The sequence below is a fragment of the Periplaneta americana genome, chromosome 1, assembly GCF_040183065.1.
Source record: "Periplaneta americana isolate PAMFEO1 chromosome 1, P.americana_PAMFEO1_priV1, whole genome shotgun sequence".
NCBI lineage: Eukaryota > Metazoa > Arthropoda > Insecta > Blattodea > Blattidae > Periplaneta > Periplaneta americana.
In genome coordinates this window covers 113,022,811-113,044,369 of record NC_091117.1, presented here as the reverse complement: position 1 = coordinate 113,044,369, position 21,559 = coordinate 113,022,811, and the positions used below count along the sequence as shown (strand labels likewise).

The 21,559-nt window shown below is 34.1% G+C and overlaps 2 protein-coding genes across 5 annotated transcripts in view; one reads left to right on the top strand and one right to left on the bottom strand.

The window, feature by feature from the left end:
• The window catches only part of LOC138699935 (centriole, cilia and spindle-associated protein-like), a 67,837-nt gene extending 55,727 nt beyond the window's left edge, over positions 1–12,110 (top strand). The window contains exons 5-7 of the mRNA XM_069826143.1: positions 4,705–4,812; positions 9,004–9,230; positions 9,261–12,110. Of these exons, the coding sequence (XP_069682244.1) occupies positions 4,705–4,812; positions 9,004–9,147 (252 nt within the window). The 3' untranslated portion in view covers positions 9,148–9,230; positions 9,261–12,110. The remainder of the gene's footprint in view (positions 1–4,704; positions 4,813–9,003; positions 9,231–9,260) is intronic.
• The window catches only part of LOC138699871 (CDAN1-interacting nuclease 1), a 314,608-nt gene that overhangs the window by 43,718 nt on the left and 249,331 nt on the right, over positions 1–21,559 (bottom strand). For 2 of the 4 annotated variants that reach the window (XM_069826120.1, XM_069826095.1), the window contains one exon: positions 11,632–18,085. The exons of the other annotated variants lie outside the window; for them this stretch is intronic. In XM_069826120.1, coding sequence (XP_069682221.1) covers positions 18,043–18,085 — 43 coding nt within the window. In that variant the 3' untranslated portion in view covers positions 11,632–18,042. Of the gene's footprint in view, positions 1–11,631; positions 18,086–21,559 lie in introns of those variants that run through there. 4 annotated transcript variants of the gene reach the window in all.

Here is a 21,559-nt window from a genome sequence, read left to right as displayed (position 1 = left end):
AAGGTTATAATGCCGGTGAAATGAGTCCGGGGTCCACCACCGAAAGTTACTCAGTATTTGCTCGTTCCTTGAACACAAGTTACAGCCACTGCCCATCGGAAATATGGCTACCATCATTTCCTAGTATGGATGCTGTAACGTAAGTAGCTATAAACTAATCACCAATATCAACACCACCCATGTTGGTATTATACTGCGCTACAGGTCCTGGAACGTTGACAGAAATTTTCTTCCTATCAGCTCTGGAATATCTGCTTGCCTTTCTCATGGGATCAACAGGAGAACTGTAACGACACTGTTGTTATTCCATCGGACTACCAGCAAATCGTTGCAAGTAGAGGATGCCATTTCACCTCGGGACACTTTCTTCCTGACTTTTTTTCAGGCAGATTCATTGAGTCAGTGATTCTGTTTTCCCGTAGAGTTCCAGTGGCTCCGAGACTTCTGTTAGTAAGTCCTTGCATCAGTCCAACAGTTGTGAAGAGATTATCGAAGTAGAGTTATATTCCTTGTGGTAACTGCACATGAGCAACCACTCCCAAAGCAACATTACTTCCTTGGCCAAGACCTGTTTCAGGAAGGCGAGTTGAACTTCCACAATATGGTTCAGCATGAAAGATAAACCCAGATGGATAAGCAGCAACCCACAATTCGCATCCGAAGCGCACAGGCGTTTCCCTTATGAATTGATGTCCATAATATGGAATCATACTTTCATCAATACTTACACATTTGCCAGGAGACATCTGTTTGAAGGAAGCGTTCAGTATATGGAAGAGTTGTCTCACTTTATAGAGAGAATCAAGACCATCTAATCCGTCATTATTGATCAGGTGAAGGAATCTCAGTAGTTCATCAAATCGGTTGCGTCGCATAAATTCTGAAACTATTGGCACATGAACATCCAGTTTGCTTCTACAGTAAAGCCTTCTTGATGGCAGTTTGTGGTACCCAGACAGAAGTAGAATACCGATTAGAGTAAGAATCTCTTCTCTTCAGGCATTCAAATTATGCATAAGATGCTCCGCCACATATCTATTGGTTTCCATAACTATAAGGTCAAGTAATTCTGTAGAGAAAAAGGTTCTGAGAGCATCTAAAGGAGATTTTACTGTTTCTCTAAATAGATCTTCAGCGTTGCGTCGAATATCAGGACTCCTTTCCTCGATTTTGAAGTCTGCCGCTTTGCTGTCTTTGCTCCATTTTAGATTTGAAGTAGTTAGCTTCAAATTTTATTCCAATTATTTTATAATAAATGTATAAAACCTCTATACCTACAGTTAGCCTATTTACATAACGATAATACAATAACAGATGAAAATCAGATATATTATTACCAGATATTACGTAAATAAAAATGTACTACAGCACGGAATCGAACTACGAACTAGTCAGTAGTGAAGAAAAGAATTGCTATAATAAATTGATATTATGTCATTGTTCGTTTTCGGAGTTAGCAATGGTAAAATTTTGAAGAATATGTAAAATGAATAAAAAAATAATCGTAAGTGCCCACTGGCAACTAAAGTTGCCATACAAATTCAAACCAGTCTAATGAAATTGTGATAAGTTGTAAATTAAAAACCTGTTAGTACAATAAAATTGCACATATTCTTATTAGATTTATGTAATTGAAATTGTTGTGCAGCAATTTTTAGATATAATTTTACTTACATTACTGAAGGAATGTGTAGCAGTCCAGAATCTTGTGTGTGCACTCCTTATTAATTTCTTCTGTACTGACGACATAATGAACGGATGTGATAAAACTCAACTCGAACTAGAGGAGGATAGTTGAATCTTTACACCAATTGTTGTGAACAATGAACAAATTTACAACTGACCAATCAATAAAGCTTTTTTGCCTTGGCAACTTTAGTTGCTACTGGGATATAATGGGTTAAGGCCCATTACACACTTGAAGAGAACTCGCTAGTGAGAAATGTGTTGCGAGAAAATTCAAAGATTGAGAATATGGATTCAAATGGACGTCCACACACTGGATGAGATTCTCATTCGAGGCAAAAACCTCGAGCGAGTTTCTCACTGAAATCCGTAGCTCAGCGAATTTTCTTGACACATCTATCAAAGATGTTTGACATTTATACTCTTTATGACGACTAAATGTAGAAAAAGATGAAGAAGTAATATCACAGGTGACGATGAATTGTATTGTTTTTATTGACAATGAGAATAGACGGCTGATAATTGCAGTCAGAAACTTTCGAACTTGTACGATGTCACCCGTAGGCCTATTTATATGATAGGCTACACGGGATGAAAACTATAAAAACACGAAACTTAAAGAAGAAACCTTGAGAAAATAAATAGGGCTATATTTCATTTTGATGAGATTTAATAATATTAATTATAACATTTGAAATAATCTATATGTCTTAACAGTTTACATAATTTTAATCAGAACATAGCAAAGAATGTTCTATCATATCATGAATGGCAAAAAACTGAGGTCTACTTAACCAGAAATAATGCCTAAATGTATCATCATCCAAATCGAAATCAGTGACCGAAACTCGCCCTTATCTTCGTGAGATACAATGTGATTTCCAGATATTTCTGGTTTTAATTTTAGGCCTACTTTTTCTTTTCATTAACAAAATATGTTCATATAACTCCATTTCCTCATCATCTGAAGATTCAGATTCAACATAGTAGCATTTGTACATAATTTGTAAAATACAATATACGTACAAGTTATATTTTAAGTAGGGCAATATGCGTAAATACATTACCTGCAATATTTCCTCCAACGAATGATTACTATAATCAGAAAATTACTCTCTGCATGAAGGCAGTGCATAGATAATCATAGCGAGGTGTGATCTGTGATAGTGATAACTCGCTAAGTGTGTGGAGGAAGACTCTTCACCTCTTTCTCGCAACACATTCCTCGCTAGAGAGATCTCTTCAAGTGTGTAATGGGCCTAACCCTCCTATTCATCCATGGCTTGTCATGCCTCTGGAAAAGGTTCACAAAACCCACATTTATATGGCCACTCCTCTATGCAGTGTTGTATATATCTCAATCAGTTGAATAATTGAGGTTCCTGTCCAGGCTGTTTCCTGCACCCCCCCCCCACCCCATGATCTTCTTTATCAAGATTTTTAGCAAGCGCAGATAGATCCCCTACAACATTGGACAGAGGAATGTTGAGTTTGAAAAAGCGAGTCAGATATGAAATGAAATGAAATGATACAATTTTGAAATGAATAATGAATGTACAGTAATTTGGGGTAACTTTGTACCACTTCCCAATTTTACTAGAAGATTTAATTTCACATTTCCTAAGTGTGATGTCTTTGGACTGAGGTCATCCCTATAACCTACGATCTCTATGCTTTGCTTTCTATCTATTATATCCGGTCCCTGAAGAATATTTAAGGCTCAACATGGTTAAATATTGCATTCTGTTTTTAGTAGCTGGTTTATAAACGATTTTCAACTTTATATATTGTAACTACATAATTTTATATTACCATTACAATTATTGTGAAAGTTAATGCTTATTCTCTCTTCTTTAAAATACAATAATAACCTCGTGTGATATATAATCCTATGTCTTGAAAATTATAAAATTAGTCCGACAATGCTGTTCTGGTTCGATTTCAGGGTTACTTTGTACCGGTACAAAGTTGCATGATATGTTGATTCTATTATATGCATTTAAATATGATTATAAATAAACATAATTAATTTGTTTATTAAATAACATTAAATATTGTGAGTAAAGAATAAAAGTTAGAAAAAAAAAGGTTTCAGTAAAAGTTGTTATTTTTAAAAGTATTCCAATTGTACCTTCAGTGACCTTCTAATTTGAAATTTCAAAGTTTCTGGTTTGTTATGGGAAATGGTACTATCGCCAATCGATTCTTTACATAGGTTTTTATTATCAAAATTTTTTTATGAACAACCAGTATCATATAGTTTTCGAGAAAAAAGGCTGATAAGAGTGATCTGAAACACACTTCATATAGGTAATAAACACATAAAATTGTAATTTCATGTTGTATGATTTATCCGATAAGCAAGTTGTAATACAATGTTAAAATTGAAATATACAGTCTATACTTATCTTACTAATGTTAAAATTGTGTTTATATTTTCTGTTGTAGTGCTAGTATGTTTTATTGTTATAGTAAATGTTCTACATTTTCAATAAATTTTTTTTTGCGACTTCATACGAAATAGAATTTCACGTATTTTCTTATTGTAGGTCAAAAGTTATCTTGAATTTGAAAGGGAATATCGACAATTGAATTTCGTAAGAAAACATATGTGGTACAAATTTACTCGAATTAACCATGTAACTTTGTACAATCATTAACTGTCAAATTTTCCCCTATATAAAATATGATTTTCCATATTATTGTGTCTCAACTCATAATCTAAGTAGTTGTCTGAAATAATTTATTTTTAAACATCAATTTTAGGTAAGTACAAAAAATGACAGAAGTGGTACAAAGTTACCCCAAATGATTGTAGATAATGCACGTATGGTCATGCCAATTATCTGCCATGACAAGAATGCCACCTTTCTATTCATGCAAAATCTCTAGTATTCCTAGTGGAGTTGTTTTAATCAGTTTTAATGGTGTTGTATCAGCTACAGTGAATTCCTGTGCAGTGACATATATCTGTAAATGAAGCTCTGCCTTATATTTAAATAAATATGATGTTTCTAGGTTTATCCTCCAGCTCTCTTAGCACTTAAGCAGAGAAGAGAGGACATTGAGAAGTATTTGGCAAAAGCAGCCCAAAAAAGGAGAGAGGAAAAGAGCTCATTTTCTGCAGTAAGTTAACAGTCTGCTTCTTCCCTTCTTCAGCTATGACTGCTTCATTGATTATTGCTAACTCAAGCATGCCCTTTCAGAATAATGTACCAAAGCTCCTCTACATCATACTGTAGTCTTAGATTTTGTTGACAGTTCAATATGTGAAAGTGAATTTATATATATTGCATAATGATGGTCATGGTGATTGTTGAAGAAATGTAGAAATGGAAGTAGCCTGTAAAAATCTCCTTCTAAATACCATCCTATTACAGCAAATTCTGTTTCAACTTACTGGGATTTGAATCTAGGTTTCTGGCATGGAAAGTTAATGCTTTATGCATCTAACATGTCGCATTGTATAATGAAATATAACCAACTGGCAGCAATATCTGTAACAGCTATTTAAACCACTAGAGTTTGTGGATGTTACTTTATTTACAAGAATCTTACCATGGTTTAAGATTTTATTCAAGCTATAACTTCAAGGCCTTACAGTGACTCTGAGCATGTATTACATCTCTAAATACATTGAAGCAAACACAATTCTTTTTATATTATATTATATTATATAAATATATTATTTTTATTTGAGAATAAGGTTCTTAGGAAAATATTTGGGGCTAAGAGAGATGACGTTACAGGAGAATGGAGAAAGTTACACAACGCAGAACTGCACACATTGTATTCTTCATCTGACATAATTAGGAACAATAAATCCAGACGTTTGAGATGGTCAGGGTATGTAGCACATATGGGCGAATCCAAAAATGCATATAGAGCAGGGGTGGGCAGAAAACAATTTGCGCCAAATCCATAGTGATTGTCTGAGAGAGTAGAATATTCATTTCCTGCTCTACTACACTAGTGAGCAAAATTAAAGCAACAAACATATAAAGTGCAGAAAAACAGATACAATCCATTCGAAGTACATCAATATAGGCAATATAACATTGCACACTAGTGAACTGTCATTTATTACATACAGTGGGAACTGTCATTTATTACATACAAACAGAAGTTTACTGTAGTTTGTTGAATTGGTATTTGAATTTTCCCTTGCGCAAACATAAATAATACAAAACAGAAGTAGGAAAATTAATCGTCTTGATCTGAATCTTTGGTTATACATTCAAAATATGGAGTAATGTCTGTAACAGCTGTGCCGAAAAATAATCATCTGAAAGAAAGGATCTTGGTTTCGATTTAGCAGCATTCATTCTAGAAAAGAATTGTTCACAAACATATGTGGAACTAGATATTTCTGTAAGAGAGGCAGCAAAATCTCTCAGATGCTTATATTTCACTTTACACAATTGTGCAAATAAATTCCTACTCACTAAATCTTTGCAGTTGATTTTCGTCACTAAGTCTGTAGGTCAATAAGGATGCACTGAGAGGAATAGTGAATGGGAAAAGAGTTCGAGGCAGAAGAAATAACAAAATTATAGACATTAAGATATATGGATCATATGAGGAAACAAAAAGGAAGACAGAAAATAGGAAAGATTGGAGAAAGCTGAGTTTGCAATGAAAGACCTGCCCTTGGGCAGAACACTAAATGAATGAATGAAGTTCACATTGCAAGTTAATTCTTGAACTGGTTACATCTACAGAAAAAGGGTTGACAAACAGTGCAAGATCATTCTCCATGTCCCTGAAATCACAGAATCTGCCACTGAATTCATTTTAAATTTAATTTTTTTTCTTTCTATTTTTAGAACAAAATGTATTTATATAATAATACAGAACAAAACATACAGAATAATACATCAGACTACAGAATATAATTACAACATTAGAAATAGAAATAAAATAACACATCAATATAAACAAGAGGATACAATAATAATAATAATAAAATTTGAAGACCAAATGAGCAGCAGTGCTCGTGTTCGGTTGCAGTTCGGATATATTATTAATAGACTATAAAAGGAATGATGTATATAAATAAAATAAAATAGGAACTAAAAGTTGTTGTTGTTTTCTAATGCCAGGCGTTTGACAATAAAGTCATTTGACCTCTTGCACTCCAATATTTTTCAAAGATATTATCATGGTCAGCCATTGAAGCACAGATTTTGAGGTGTTCCGAATCCATTTCTTGGTTTGAGTTGCACAATGGACAGTTAGGGGACTGATATATTCCAATTCTATGCAGGTGTTTGGCCAAACAATCATGGCCTGTTGCCAATCTAAATGCAGCTACAGACGATTTTCGTGGTAAATCGGGAATTAACTGTGGATTTTGATGCAGAGAGTTCCATTTTTTCCCTAGAGATTGTGTTATCAAATTTTGTTTGTTAAAGTCTAAGTATGTAGATTTAATAAATCTTTTCACAGAGTAATACGTAGATTTAGTAACAGGTCTGTAAGTAGCAGTGCTGCCCTTCTTTGCTAAAGCATCCACATTCTCGTTTCCCAGGATTCCACAATGGGATGGTATCCATTGGAATACAATTCTTTTATTGAGTGACATTAATTGGGAGAGCATTTTAGTTATTTCTGCTGTTTGAGATGAAGATGTGTGTTTAGAGACTATTGCTTTGGAGTCTAACAATATAACTACATTCTTAAATTTATTGATGTGGCATAGAAGATTCCTGAGACTTTCACTTATTGCAATGATTTCACCATCAAAACTTGTTGTTCCATATCCAAGAGATCTATAAAGTGAGAAGAGACAGCACGTAACACCTGCACCGGCACCTTGTTCTCTGGAGATGAAGGATCCGTCAGTGTATAAATGAAGCCAGTTTTGTGGAGGGTACCTAATATTAATTGTCTCTAAAGACAATTGTTTCAGTATTTCAGTGTTTACTTCTGATTTCAGTATTTCTTCTGTTAAATTTAGATTATATTCTATATTTAATAGAGTTAAAGGGTTTGGTTTAATTTGTAAGTTTTCTTTTAAATTCGGGATATCGATTTTCTGTTTTAATTCTTGAACAATGGATATGAAACTTTTTTGAGTTTTCAATCTACATAGAGGACTGTATGAATGCCAATTATTTCCTGGTAATCTGATAAGTTTTTCATATTGAATCAGTGCTTTTTCTTCTATTGTCATTTTGATGCTGTTAATATTAGTGAGGAATCTCATAGAATCTATTGGAGTTGTTTTGATTCCACCAGTAATGAGTCTGAGAGCTTGGTTTTGAACATATTCTATTTCGTTTATGAAAGGTGAAGTAATTAAAATTTCTCCGCAGTATGTCAGCACTGGCTGTATAAACATTATGTATGTAGTGTTCAAAGTATTTCTAGAGCATCCCCATTTCTTTCCTGCTAGTCTTTTTAGAAGGGAGAATCTTTTGCGAGCTTTTTTCAGAAATGTATTTCAAATGGTTGCTCCATGTCAACTTACTATCGAAAATAACTCCAAGATATTTGGATTCATAAGTCCCAGGAAGGTGTTGGCCATTGTATTGGATATTGAATTCTCTTTCTTTTTTACCAAGTGAAAATATTTGGTAGTTACTTTTGCTTAAATTGAGTGTCATCAAATTTGATGTATTCCATTCATGTAGGAACTAAAAGTAAAATTACAGCTACAATGAAATTACATAATATAATATTAACATAGAGAAGAATAGGACAATTTATGAAAAAAATATAATAGCTTATTACAAATTAGGCATTTTACACTCTCATCATCTTTTTTACAATAGAAGAACTCTTTCTCCCATTCCACCAGAAATCTCAATTTCTTGAAAGTGGAAGGTTTAGAAACAGCTATTGTTCCACCACTGCTATTGCTTGTACATACGGGATGGAGGCATGCTCTGCGGACAATATATCTATACTGCTTGAAGATCATGAATCACAGGGATTCACGAATCCTTCTCTGCCCAGTGATGATACAGAGTGTTAGTTGGGAGGCTGGAAGGAAAAAGACCTTTGAGGAGACTGAGACATAGATGGGAGGATAATATTAAAATTGATTTGAGGGAGGTGGGATATGATGATAGAGACTGGATTAATCTTCCTCCCATAGTAAGTATTTTATCACTTCAACCTCATATTCAGCAGCTAGCATTATTACCACAAGACCACTAAGGATGACAGATGTACTTGACACACTTTGGCAATGTTGACATTTTGGTGGACTGATTTTTGATAGTAGGTATAAGTTCTGTATGTCCAATTCTTAATCTATAGGAGTATCTGTATTCAGTGTAGAATGTCATGTGACTTTGTGATATATTCCAGAGTGTAGTGAATCATAGCAGTATCTGGATGACTGAATATCAAGACAAATTTTCACATAGAAGGAATTTTGTACCTGAATATATAAGCAAGAGGCCTACATCAGCACCACCTTGCAGAAAATATGCTGGTTGGAGATACAGCTGAATCAACTTAAATGTCATGAAGTATGCAACAAAACTGGACGTAGAATTTTTACACATGTCTCTGAATATATATATATATATATATATATATATATATATATATATATATATATAATGACTCGATGAAGTATGTTTTTATAAAATTGTAAGTGCCAATGGAAATTATATCTATCGTACTTAATTGTGTAACTACTAGTACATGTATAATTAATTTCCTTACCATATTATATCATTTTACTAACATGGTATAATATGTTGTGATTGTTTCAGTCAAGTTTCACATGCACAAAATGTAGATTTTTATGTCCTCGGATTGTTAAGGTTTGATGAATGTAACTGTCTGTAAACAGTTATTTTGTACATTGTATTTTAATTATTTATTACAAAGTTATGAGTTGTTGCTTAAGTTAACTTGTTTTTTGCTTCCAGGACGTTTTGTTCACTACTGTTTCTCGATCATTGGCATTTCGTCACTTTTTACGTCCAACAATATTACATCCACATTTTATTAGTCCACGTCACATTTGTCCACAATAATATTTCGTCCATTCGAGTTCGTCGAGAACAGGGCATTTCGTCAATTTTTTTCCCCTCCACTGACAATAGGTCCACTCATTTCGCCCACTCCAAATTTACCCATTTTCTCCTATTCCAATTTGTCTGTTTTTTAAATTATAAAATAAAAATAACAATCTACTGTTATCAATTGAATATCCTCCCCCAGATAAGGGTATATGGCTCATGGTTTCCCTATGTACTTTTACCCTTATTCCGGGGGGTATTCAATTGTTATAGTTTACATTGAGTTGTGAATTAAACTTCTGTTAAATTTTAAGTGTATGCCTAACTTTTTTGACACAATGGCTACTGTAACAACCACTCAATGTGGCAAAAATAAATTAATCCATGGTGGCTACGTTTATCATTATCATTATAAAAGTAAACATGGTGCAAGAATGTATTGGAGAGTGAACAAAGGGAAATATGTAATGCACGATACATGACTAATGCAAACATTAACACATCCATCTGTTTAAAATGAGGGACCACATGCATCAGCCAAGTAGTATAGATGTCGCAACTCAATCTGTGATAGCCAGGATAAAAAGGAGAGCTGAATATCATCCAAACAAACCATCTTATGCAATAATGACGCAAGAGCTGGGAGAAATCCACGATCAAGAAGTTCTAATGAATGTATCTGAAAGAAGTACTCTCCTAAGTGCAATTAAGTTAATCATAAAATAAGGATCACCCCCGCTTTCAGAAACACTATAAAAAATGCTATAAATGCGCCATGCACACCCACATTGCCTGGTCAGCAGCTGTTTTTGCAGCATGAGCAGATGATCCTAACAGGTACATTACTTATTATACAGAAGAGGGTTTAAGTAGGGAAATCTACTGTGATGGAACATTTAAAACCATTCCCAGAATGTTCTGTCAAATGTACTCAATTCACAGGAATTTCCAACATCTTGTGTTTCATTAGTTTATGTACCGTAAAGTGGGGTGACTTTGAACAGTAATTTAGCGCCTTTCTAAATTAAATGCTGTACCCTATCACGAAGAAACTGAACTAGTTTATTGACAACTTAAACAGTTTTTTCGCAATTGGGTACAGCATTTAATTTAGAAAGGCGCTAAATTACTGTTCAAAGTCACCCCACTTTACGGTACTATATTCAAGAAAGGATCAAGCTACATACGACACCATATTCAGTCATCTAAAAACCATTGGTCAAAAGTCGAACATGCAATTCGACCTTCAGTTTGCCATGCTGGATTTTGAAATCCCGGCTATCAATGCAGCAAGTCAGAACTTCCCAAACTGTACGGTGAGGAGCTGTATGTTTCACTTTGGTCAAAATGTTTGGTGGAAAGTCGTGAGTCTTGCTCTTCATGAGGCATTTTTAAATGATGAAGTTATCTAGAGAGATGAGATGACTGCTAGCTCTTCCATTCATACCTCTTAATGATGTGGCAGAAACTTTCGATGCTTTGACAGAGCGAGTACATGACCAACTACAGGAACTTTTTGATTACTTTGATGATATAAATCTGCAAGATCTGCTAGCAGTAGGAGAGCAGTGCCATCGAGATTCTCACCTACTTTATGGAGAGTGTATGAGCTTGTTGCAAATACGGACCAATGCACTAATAACTTTGTGAAGGGTTGGCACTCGAAGTTTCAGAGATCTATTGTGACAAAACACGTTACCATCTAAAAATTCTTGGAGCATTTAAGAAAGGATGACGACTATGCTACAGCTTGTCAGTGGACACCAAAATATTAGATATGAAATAAACAAAAGATGTACACAAAACCAAAGGCAAATCGAAGCAACTGTTGCAAGATCTGAAGAATATCATCAAAATAACAATGTAGACATGTACCTTCAAGTCCTCAACTACAAACGAAGTTGCACTCTGCACCTGAAGAAGACGATCGGTAGAAACTATCCATTCCTTTTCCTTGAAAATGTCATAATTGTAGCCTAGTCCATTTAAAGCTTTAAATTTGGAAATCAAACATTTTACAATATTTTTGAATCCTATATATGTAGATATAAATGTAATTCTAGCTTAGTCCGTTTTAACCCCTTAATAAATAAAATTAGGTTTTCAAATATTCTCAGTATTATTTGAAATCTATTGTGTAATTGTTGACAGGCTACTCAATTAAAAAAATGAAAAGGTAATGGAAGAACATGATTGGTGAAGGAAATTGCGAGATGAAAAGTGTGGACAAAACGTCTGGGGCTCTATTTTTTAGTTATTTATTAAGCCTTGAATGACAACGATCAATAAAATTGAATTTTATGACTTGAATTACTTTTGTAATCCATCAATATAAACTATAAAAGAAAGCCAATAAGAAATAAATAGTTTAGCTTTGATTATTTTTTCATTGTAATTTATAAAAAAAAAAAAAAGTGTGTAATAAACTATGTTATCTTTGTATTTCTTTTTCATCTTCAGAAATTCTTTTCCACTGACACATTATTCAAACACAAATTTAGAAAGCTGATTTGTAAATGTACATTTGACCCTCAATTCAATGGCCTCTGATTTAATAAATATTGAAAGTAACACACTAGGCATTAGTGGAACCCAAAACCAGGGATGTGAAGTCAGAAAACAAAACATCTGACTCTAACTCTTGGCTCCTCAGAAAATCCCACCATATTAATAATAGTAAATCATGCTTCCATTAAACTTCAAATTAATCCAAGAAAAAGTAAAGTAATCTGTCTTAAAAAAGGGCCGCCTAACATCTATTAAAATTACCTGCACTTCTGTTTCCATTATAAATTCATTAAATGGTAGTGATGAAACCATTAAATATTTAGATGTCAGTTTTAATCACGAAATTATTTTTCATGAAAAACAAGTAATGTCAAATTTAACTAAAAATATTAGAAAAAACTGTCTGTCCCTCTTATTAAAACCAGACCAAAAACTTCAAACTATTAACCAATATATTTGGCCTACTCTTACATACTCTGCAGTGTGCTCTGTTATCTGGCATTAGAGCCATTTTTCTAGATGATGTTGATAAATTTTTGCGAAATATTGTAAAAGATACATGATGACCCTGATGGAATGCTATATGCACCAAAATAATTACGTGATCTTGATCTTATGAAAATACAATGGGAAACACACATCCAGCGCATTAATGTATGTCAGTGATCGGCAGGAACAGTGCTCTGTGATGTCATCCCTCCAAGCAATCATGCTCTCTTTTAAGAATATCGGCATTCAGAGCTCTGAGTGGTGAAGAATAGCTGATATGATAGGCTTCAATTGAACTCTACAGTGACGTCCTATACATCTGATTTTGTGCATATGATATGTATATACATTCCCAATGGTAGATAGCATGGTAAATTAAGATAAATATTTTAATTTTTAAAAATTATTACATATTGACAGTAGAATTCCTATGGACACAAAATGAAATTACTGTAGCAAATGCAATGCAAAGAAACATTTAACAGCTTGTCTTTCAGTTGTATTACACTGGCCGATCATCTCGCTCACATTTGTCATATTCATTGGCATGGCATTCCAAATAATGATGCTTAAATTTAACTTTTTTTACATGCTAGAGTACCTTACAACAAATTAAACAATTATTTCTCTTTGTCTCTATACTCCATAAATATAAATAAATGTTCCCACACTGATAATAATGTTGTATATAGGGTGATTCACGAGGATTTACCATCCTTTACAGAGCTTATTTCTGAAGACATTTTGAGCAAAAAATGTCATATAAACATCATTCCTATTCTCAATATTCTCAGAGTTACACTAATTTAAACCTGTTTGTAAAATACGTTTTTTCTTTAGTTTGAAAGTAAAAGAATAATACGAACAGAGAATGCACCATTCAGAAGTATCATTTCTTTAATTGGCAAGTATTATGAAGCTAAAAATGTGCTGTGAACTCCTTAGTTGCTTTGTACAGACATCTTTTTCTATTTTTAACTAGAAAATTACATTATTTTTACGCACTTATCACAACAATTATTACAAATCACATCATTTCCACTGACTTAATTATTTGCAGTTCAATTTTGCATCCTAATTTACAGTCTTGGAGAGTTTACAACACATTTTTAAAAATATCGCCGTCCACTTGAGTACACTTGGCCGCATGCTTGTGAACGGCACTCTATGTAACTGCATACGGCTATCTTTGATTTCTGTAGCGCTTGCACTGGCTGCTGACCATGCTAACCAAGATGACGCATTCACAGCAACGCGTTCCAATAACGAAACTTAACTCTGTAAATATTGAGAATAGGACCCATGTTTATATGACATTTTTTGCTCAGAATGTCTTCGGAAATAAGCTCGGTAAAGGACGGTAAATCCTCTTGAATCACCCTGTATAATGGTCTATCACTAGTACTTTCTCTGTCACGTCGTTTACACTCACTTCAATACAGAGACAATACCATTTATAAATAAAAACAGAACTTAAACAACTCTCCCTAATTACCTATTATACAACTGTACTAGCTTGCCGCTGCATGATTGCTGCATGGTACTAAGAAGAGATGGTAAAGGCGTGCGCATTTCCTCCTAAGCGCGTGACGTCATTTGGAACACATGAGGCTGATGTGGTTGCCGAGGGAACGAAGCATTCGGCAGTGCTATTCCTACGAGGGCAGATACGAGTGGCTGATTTTGTTTGTGCCAAGCAGTTAACTTTGAACTGTTATGTCGCATTGTTCAGTGTTTGGTTGTAACAATGGAAGGAGGAATACTGCGGGCAAAGAAGATATTAAGTTTTTTCGTTTCCCTAGAGACGAAGACTTTGCCAAAAGGTTGATATTTTTGTGCAAGAGAGCAGATAAAATTAACGTCAAAACAGGTAATTGAAACAAAATAATTAGGATATTGATTCAATTGTACGGTTTCCATTGCATTGCGAACTTAAGAATTAATTCTGTTACAGCTCGAATATGTTCCATTCATTTTGATAAGGATTCATACTACAAGAGCTTGCGAGAAAAACTTCTAAAGTACTCCCCCATTAAAGTGAGAAAATTAAAGAAAGATGCACTTCCTATTTTGAATCTTCCGACAACTTCAGTCATCAAAAACACCGAAAGGGAAGATAGGGTAAACAAAAGAAGTAAAAAAAATCTCGTGCGGGAACTGTTTCAACAAGCCAACCAACCAGAGTAAGATATCCTAATAAACATCACATTTAATTTAAAAGTTAGTTGTAAACAGAAAGTATACACAAATATTTTTGTTTTTAAAAAACTTTATACTGTATAGTATTTTGTCATATTTAGCTCAAGCAACAAAACATTCACTTTCCCTTCTATTTTTTCTTCATTTCGTCACAAGCTACAGTTTATTTTCAATGCAATGATAAGTAATAAATTCAAATTGTTAAAACAGTGTAATGAAAAAATTAAGTTTATTTTTAATTAGTAATTAGGCCTGCATAGTTTTTAACACACTTCCAAATTATATAGGCTGCTTTTCTTTTATTTCAGACCATCCTCAAATGCACAGCTAAGTGACACAAATTATGAATCTGTCTCATCAAAAGAACCTTAACCATTTTCTCAGGAAATAGTTAAACAATTGCAGGAGCAAGTCCAGCAGCTTGAAGCTAAATTAACCGAAGTTTTAGTCAAGTCTGAAATGGTTGAAAAAGAAAAATGTTCATTAAGGGAGCAACTAGAAGCAGCCAATTCGAATCAAAACGAGATAAAAGAAGTACTCTCAAATTTTTTTACTCCGGGCCAAATCAGTTGCGTCTTAGGGAGGAAAAGAAAAGTTCATTGGTCAGCAGAAGACATCGCTTCCGCAATTTCATTGAAATGTGTTAGTGCAAAGGCATACCGATATTTACGCAATCAACTTAAATATCCGTTACCGGACATAAGCACTTTAAGGATTCATAATTGTGATAATGGAATTTTGAATGATGTTATTTCCTTAATGAAAGCAAAAGGTAAAGATCTAGACAAGTTTAAAAAAACAACAGTTATTTCGTTTGATGAAATGAGAATAAATAGTACAATTTGAGTAGATAGAAAACTAGGTCAGATAGTAGGTCCTCATAAATATGCACAGGTTATCATGGCTCGTGGCTTATTTGGTAATTGGAAGCAGCCGATTTATTATAGTTTTGATCAGCCGATGACTGAAAACATTCTTTATGATGTTATCCTAAGGCTTGAAGAAAGTGGGTTTCATACGGTAGCTGTTGTAAGTGACATGGGTGGGACGAATAGAGCACTGTGGAAAAAACTGGGCGTAAATTCTGAAAACACGCACTTTCTCAACCCGTATGACAACACCACAAAAGTGTTTGTATTCGCCGATATTTCACATCTCCTGAAATTAGTAAGAAACCATTTCTTAGACAAAGGCTTCATTACTTCCAATGGTGACATTATAGACAAAAGTTTTGTGCAACAACTGATTGATAAATCAACATCTGAACTTACACTGCTGCCCAAGCTTTCACAAAAACATTTGGATGTAGTAGGGTCTGAAAGGCAAAAGGTAAAAACAGCAGCACAACTATTTTCTAATACTGTTTCAAAGGCTCTAATTTATGCACAGGAAAATAATCTCATTATTGGTGACGCCATTCCCACGGCAAATTTTATTAAATCTGTTAACGATTGATTCGATCTTTTTAATTCGACTGTACCTTTAAGTGCATACGGTGTGCACAAAGATGAGCAAGACAGTATCTTAGATAAAATGAGCGACATAATAGAAACGATAAGAGCCAGGGGAATGAAATTACCATTTCAGCAGGGTATTCTTATGAGTATCAAATCCCTAAAAGACTTGTTTGAATATCTAAGCCAAGAATATACAGTCTGCTACATAACTACTGTCAAATTAAACCAAGATGTACTAGAGTGCTTTTTTTCTTACATAAGAGGCATGGGACATCAAAACACCCATCCAATACCTGTAGAATTTAAATATCGAATGAGAAATTATGTGATGGGCAAACATTCGGCAGCGGTTTTCTCCACAAAACGTAATGTAGACGAAAGAGTTGAGGAAACCTGTTTAGTTACAGATATACAAGGACGTTCTTCACACCAGGAAGGGGCAAATGAAAATGTATTGCTTGAGAAAGAGTTCAGACTTACCATTAGCTTGGGATCAGCTGCAATAGATGAAACTACTTCCGATGTAGCGGATATTCCCGAACTCTGTGATTCACAAATTTTTAACGGCGACATGGCAAGTCGGGAAGGCCTGAATTATCTCGCAGGTTATGTTGCCCATCGATTGAGAGGAAAGCATCCCGAACTTTGCGAAATTAATCCCACTAAAGGGAACACTTGGATTGATTCCCTTTCCAGAGGGAATTTAACGAAAGCTTCACAGAATTTTGTGAATGCTATGATAGTAGGTGAGAACATTTTCAAAGACATTCATGGCACTTATTATTGTAAGTCACAAAATATTTTCAATATCATGACAGACAAAATAATGAAAGCAGTAGATGAAAAAATACCGCGCGAAACTGTCAGATGTTTTGTTACAACAAGGACATAGATACGAGTGCGGCATCTTAATTGGGTAGCACAAAATCTGAATGACGAGAAAAGAAGACAGAGAAATAAGATGAGGAAAATTGTCACGTAAATGTACAGTTGAAGACCTGCCGGGAATAAGGATGTAACCAACAAAACTATAATTTTTCAGAAGAAAGAAACATAGGCCTACTATCAGGGGCATATTTTATTAGCAAAACAATTCGACTAATCAAGCATACAAGTTTATTCAGTTATTGAATGCAATAATTAATTGTTATAAATATTAAATCTTCAAAATTACTCTTCCCACCTAAATCACATATTTTAAAGATTTGATGTTAATCATTCTTCCGGGGAGGTCTTCAATTATGGAGCAATTTTCTAAATGTAGTATAGTATGTTGAATTTTGTAAACTGAAAATACAAAAGAATGTAAAGTTGAAATAATCGTAGGCAATGTTCATTATCTATATTAACTTAATGTTTAATATTTAAAGTTTAGTGCAATACTATTTCTTCCTTATTAAACAGTTTCATATTCTTTAACTGTTTTGAGAATGTATTTATTTATTTTGACCGACATCTCTCTCAATAGCATTCCCTACGCTGCAGAACCAAACAGAATAATGGCATCATCAGATGTCTTTTATTACTTGATCCTGAAACAATAACTCGTGTTGTGGCGATTAAGCGGCAAGCGGTCTCACTTGCAGTGAAGTGTGTTCCACATGACACAATGCGCAGTAGCTGACCAAACTGAGCATCGGTATGCCTGCCCCCTGTGATTGCTGTGCTCATCTTGCTCCGACGTCACAAATGCATAACCTGTCGATCACTGATGTATGTAATCACCTTAACAATGATGAAGTCCATTTACACGCAGTTCGAGATCTAGAAAATGAATGACAACAACACTAAGAAAACGAGCTTTTGACACATGAACCTCTTATTACAAGGAAAAGGTATTGTGTTTAAAGCAAATTTTTTGGATAAACAACAGAAGAGGAATGTCATCATCCTGAGTGGTCTAATGTCCTTAATGTCAGCTAACATCTCAGCAGTGAAGCATCCCTGGCAGAAATTTCAGCACTACCTGCTGCTGCTATCTTGGATGCAGAAAGATCGAAATCCTTAGACATGTGTTGGGTTTTTGCTATAAGGGAGAATTACTTAAAAACAATCACTATCATAAAGTTAGATCACTATAGGCATCTACATTACAACTCTTTAAATGGGAAGTTTATGAATTAGTTTTCTGTTTGTCCTCTTCAGGATCCTTTAGAACAGTGTTCCGCAATTTTTTCCACTCATGGTACACCCTAGATGGGCCTGGACTCAACATAGCACACCAAAATATTAATCCTTCAAAAACATATGATGTGACTCTCTTAATATAATTACGTAATGTAATCAAATGTATTATTATTATAGGGAAAAAGACCTTTTGGGAGGCCGAGACGTAGATGGGAGGATAATATTAAAATGGATTTGGAGGAGGTGGGATATGATGATAGAGATTGGATTAATCTTGCACAGGATAGGGACCAATGGTGGGCTTATGTGAGGGAGGCAATGAACCTGCTGGTTCCTTAAAAGCCATTTGTAAGTATTATTATTATTATTATTATTATTATTATTATTATTATTATTATTAAACATAAATCGACTCTTTCATTTATTAAAAATTTATGAACTTTAATTCAATGTAGAAAAATATACGTTTCTATTACTAATATGAAAATAAATAACTCTACTCCTATCTTCAATGTGATACTTGGGCCTGCTTAGCTGCACACAGGTGGCTGATCCGTGGTGGAATTGTTAACAGTGCAAGCCTCATTTCTTCATCGATGGATTTGAGTCTCTATCTCTTTGATGTTTTAATTTCAATTAACGTCGACAAGCCCAGTTCACATATATATGTAATTGAAAATGGCAATAACACATTAACTGCCATCTCGGAGATAGCCAGGTATTCACTTCTTATTGACAACCAAAATGTTTCAAAGGCACTTAGAGAAGTTTTAATTTCAATGTTCTGCCTGCTTTTAAATCTGCCAGTTCCTCTTGTACAAATATATTATTCGGAAGATGTTTTGAATCCACAATGAATGAATCACGAACCCAGTCGAAATCCTGAACACTCTCTCCAAAATAATTCTTGAACTTCTGCTGCAAGATTACTAAATGCTATTTAATTAAGTCCATCAACACTTTATTACCGTCAGCAAGGGGCCATACAGTTGTAACATCTCAAACGACTCATTTTCTACAATCTGTATTCACAAATTCAATTTATTCACAAATCCTTGAATCTTATCCATACTAGTCAGGATATTTTTGTTCCTACCTTGCATTTTTCTGTTAAGCTTATTCAAATGTACACTTACCCTTAAAAGGAATGACACGACTCTTGGTCGTCAGAAGTTAAAGTTCTACAGCGTGGTTCACTCGATATCGATGTAACGATAAGTTTCATGACAAATATAACAAGAATTGTTAGAAGGACCACAACAAGGACAAGGACCAGAATAAGGATCACGAAGAAGACAGCCATTTAAGGCCACGATTTCACAACATAGCTCGGGTCACAAAATATCATTGCTTCTCTGTACCAAATGGCAAATGCCTGCTATGGGATCTATATTCTGGACTGCTGCTGTCACTGTCTTGTCTCGGTAGTTCATATAGTAGCGTGTCGGTTCCACTGCTTAACCGAAACGTCTCGTGTTCGATCCCAGGTAAAACTTTTTTTTATTGAGGTGTAATTAATTTCTTCAGAGTTCCTCGACTGTCTAATTTGTCGAAAAATATGAATAATTTATGCCCAATTTCTGAGTCTTACAAGTGGGCTGAACCTCGTCAAAAAAAAAAAAAAAAAAAAAATCTTACTTGGAAGTTAAAAGTATTCTTCCTCAAACAAAAATCATAAGAAACAAAAAGAGACCTGTTAACTTAAAATCTCGTCCATATGCCATCAGCTTCTATTACAGCTCTAAGTCAGTCCGGCATGGATGTCACGAGATTGTGGAATAAGTTCTAATCCCCGGCGAGATCTTCTCAGGTGTCAACAACTTGATCCCACAATTCGTCTCGATTTCGATGGCGTTGGTGGGCATAGGTGGCTATCCTTCTCTTTTTCAATTATGAAAGAGGGAAATAGAATACATTTGAATAGAAAAGTATAAAATTCAGATGATGCAATTAAAGCTATTCGGAATATTATTAAAGTTGAACTTGTAGATATCCTAAGAAAGAAAATATTTTTTTCATTGAAACCAGTGAATATAAAGTAGAGGATCCCAAATCTATTGCAAATTCTTTTAACGTCTTATAGTATATAGTACAGAAATATTATTGACAACATAAACATTCAAGATTTTGCAAAAGATACTGCAATTAGTTACTTAACAGATGCATTTAATAATTAGTATTAATATAACTGCAACAGTGCTTTTTCATTCAATCATAACATGAATAAAGTTGAAAGCACATTAAATTAAACACTATTGCAAACACGTACATAAAATAGTTAAAATCAACTGAAGGGGTGAGAATGAAATAATCCAAAGCCACACTTTTAACAAAAATTGTTTTGTGCGAGTGCATTTATTACACATTTGGGAAAGCTACTAATAAAATATTGTAATAATTACTCAACAAATGACATAGCCTAAGGACTCTAAACCTTTGTAAAAGTTTGTCTGTGTGGCTTAGGAATATTCTTTAGTTTCATTTTAATTGTTAGTTTTTAATATATATGCATTTACATTGTATATGTGTATATATAAATGCATTCATTAGATTAACGTTTATAATATTATAACTTGTAATTTTGTATTGTCTGTGATCATTAACACTTAATCTGAGGACTTTGTAAAACTCTATTTCAGCGTTACTTAGCTATTTCAACGTTATTTAGACAAAAAAAATCGTTGATGTAGACTAAGAATCGAACTCGCTCTCTTCTACACAACACGCGGAAGTCTTAGCATCTGAGCTATTGTAACGACACGAAGGCTTTCCTTTCTGTGCGGAGTGTCGATCTAGTCATGAAGGTCCATCGTCGATTTAACTACACGATTTATGTATATATTTATCTTTTATTTACGTAATATTATCATATTTTTTGTAGTTTTTGAAGTGGATTTCGGAACGATGCTAGTAACAAACCAAATAGGCTGAATTTAAGTAACTCAATATTCGTTATCTTGTGTATCAGTGCTCTGGTCTCCGATCATGCGCAATGTCTTACATCTGAGACTTAGGAATATTCAATCGTCTCATCCTTTTCTAGGGAAACTGTACGAAAATATCGTAAAGATATGCCAACTTAAATATCTATTTATAATCTGCAAATAAATC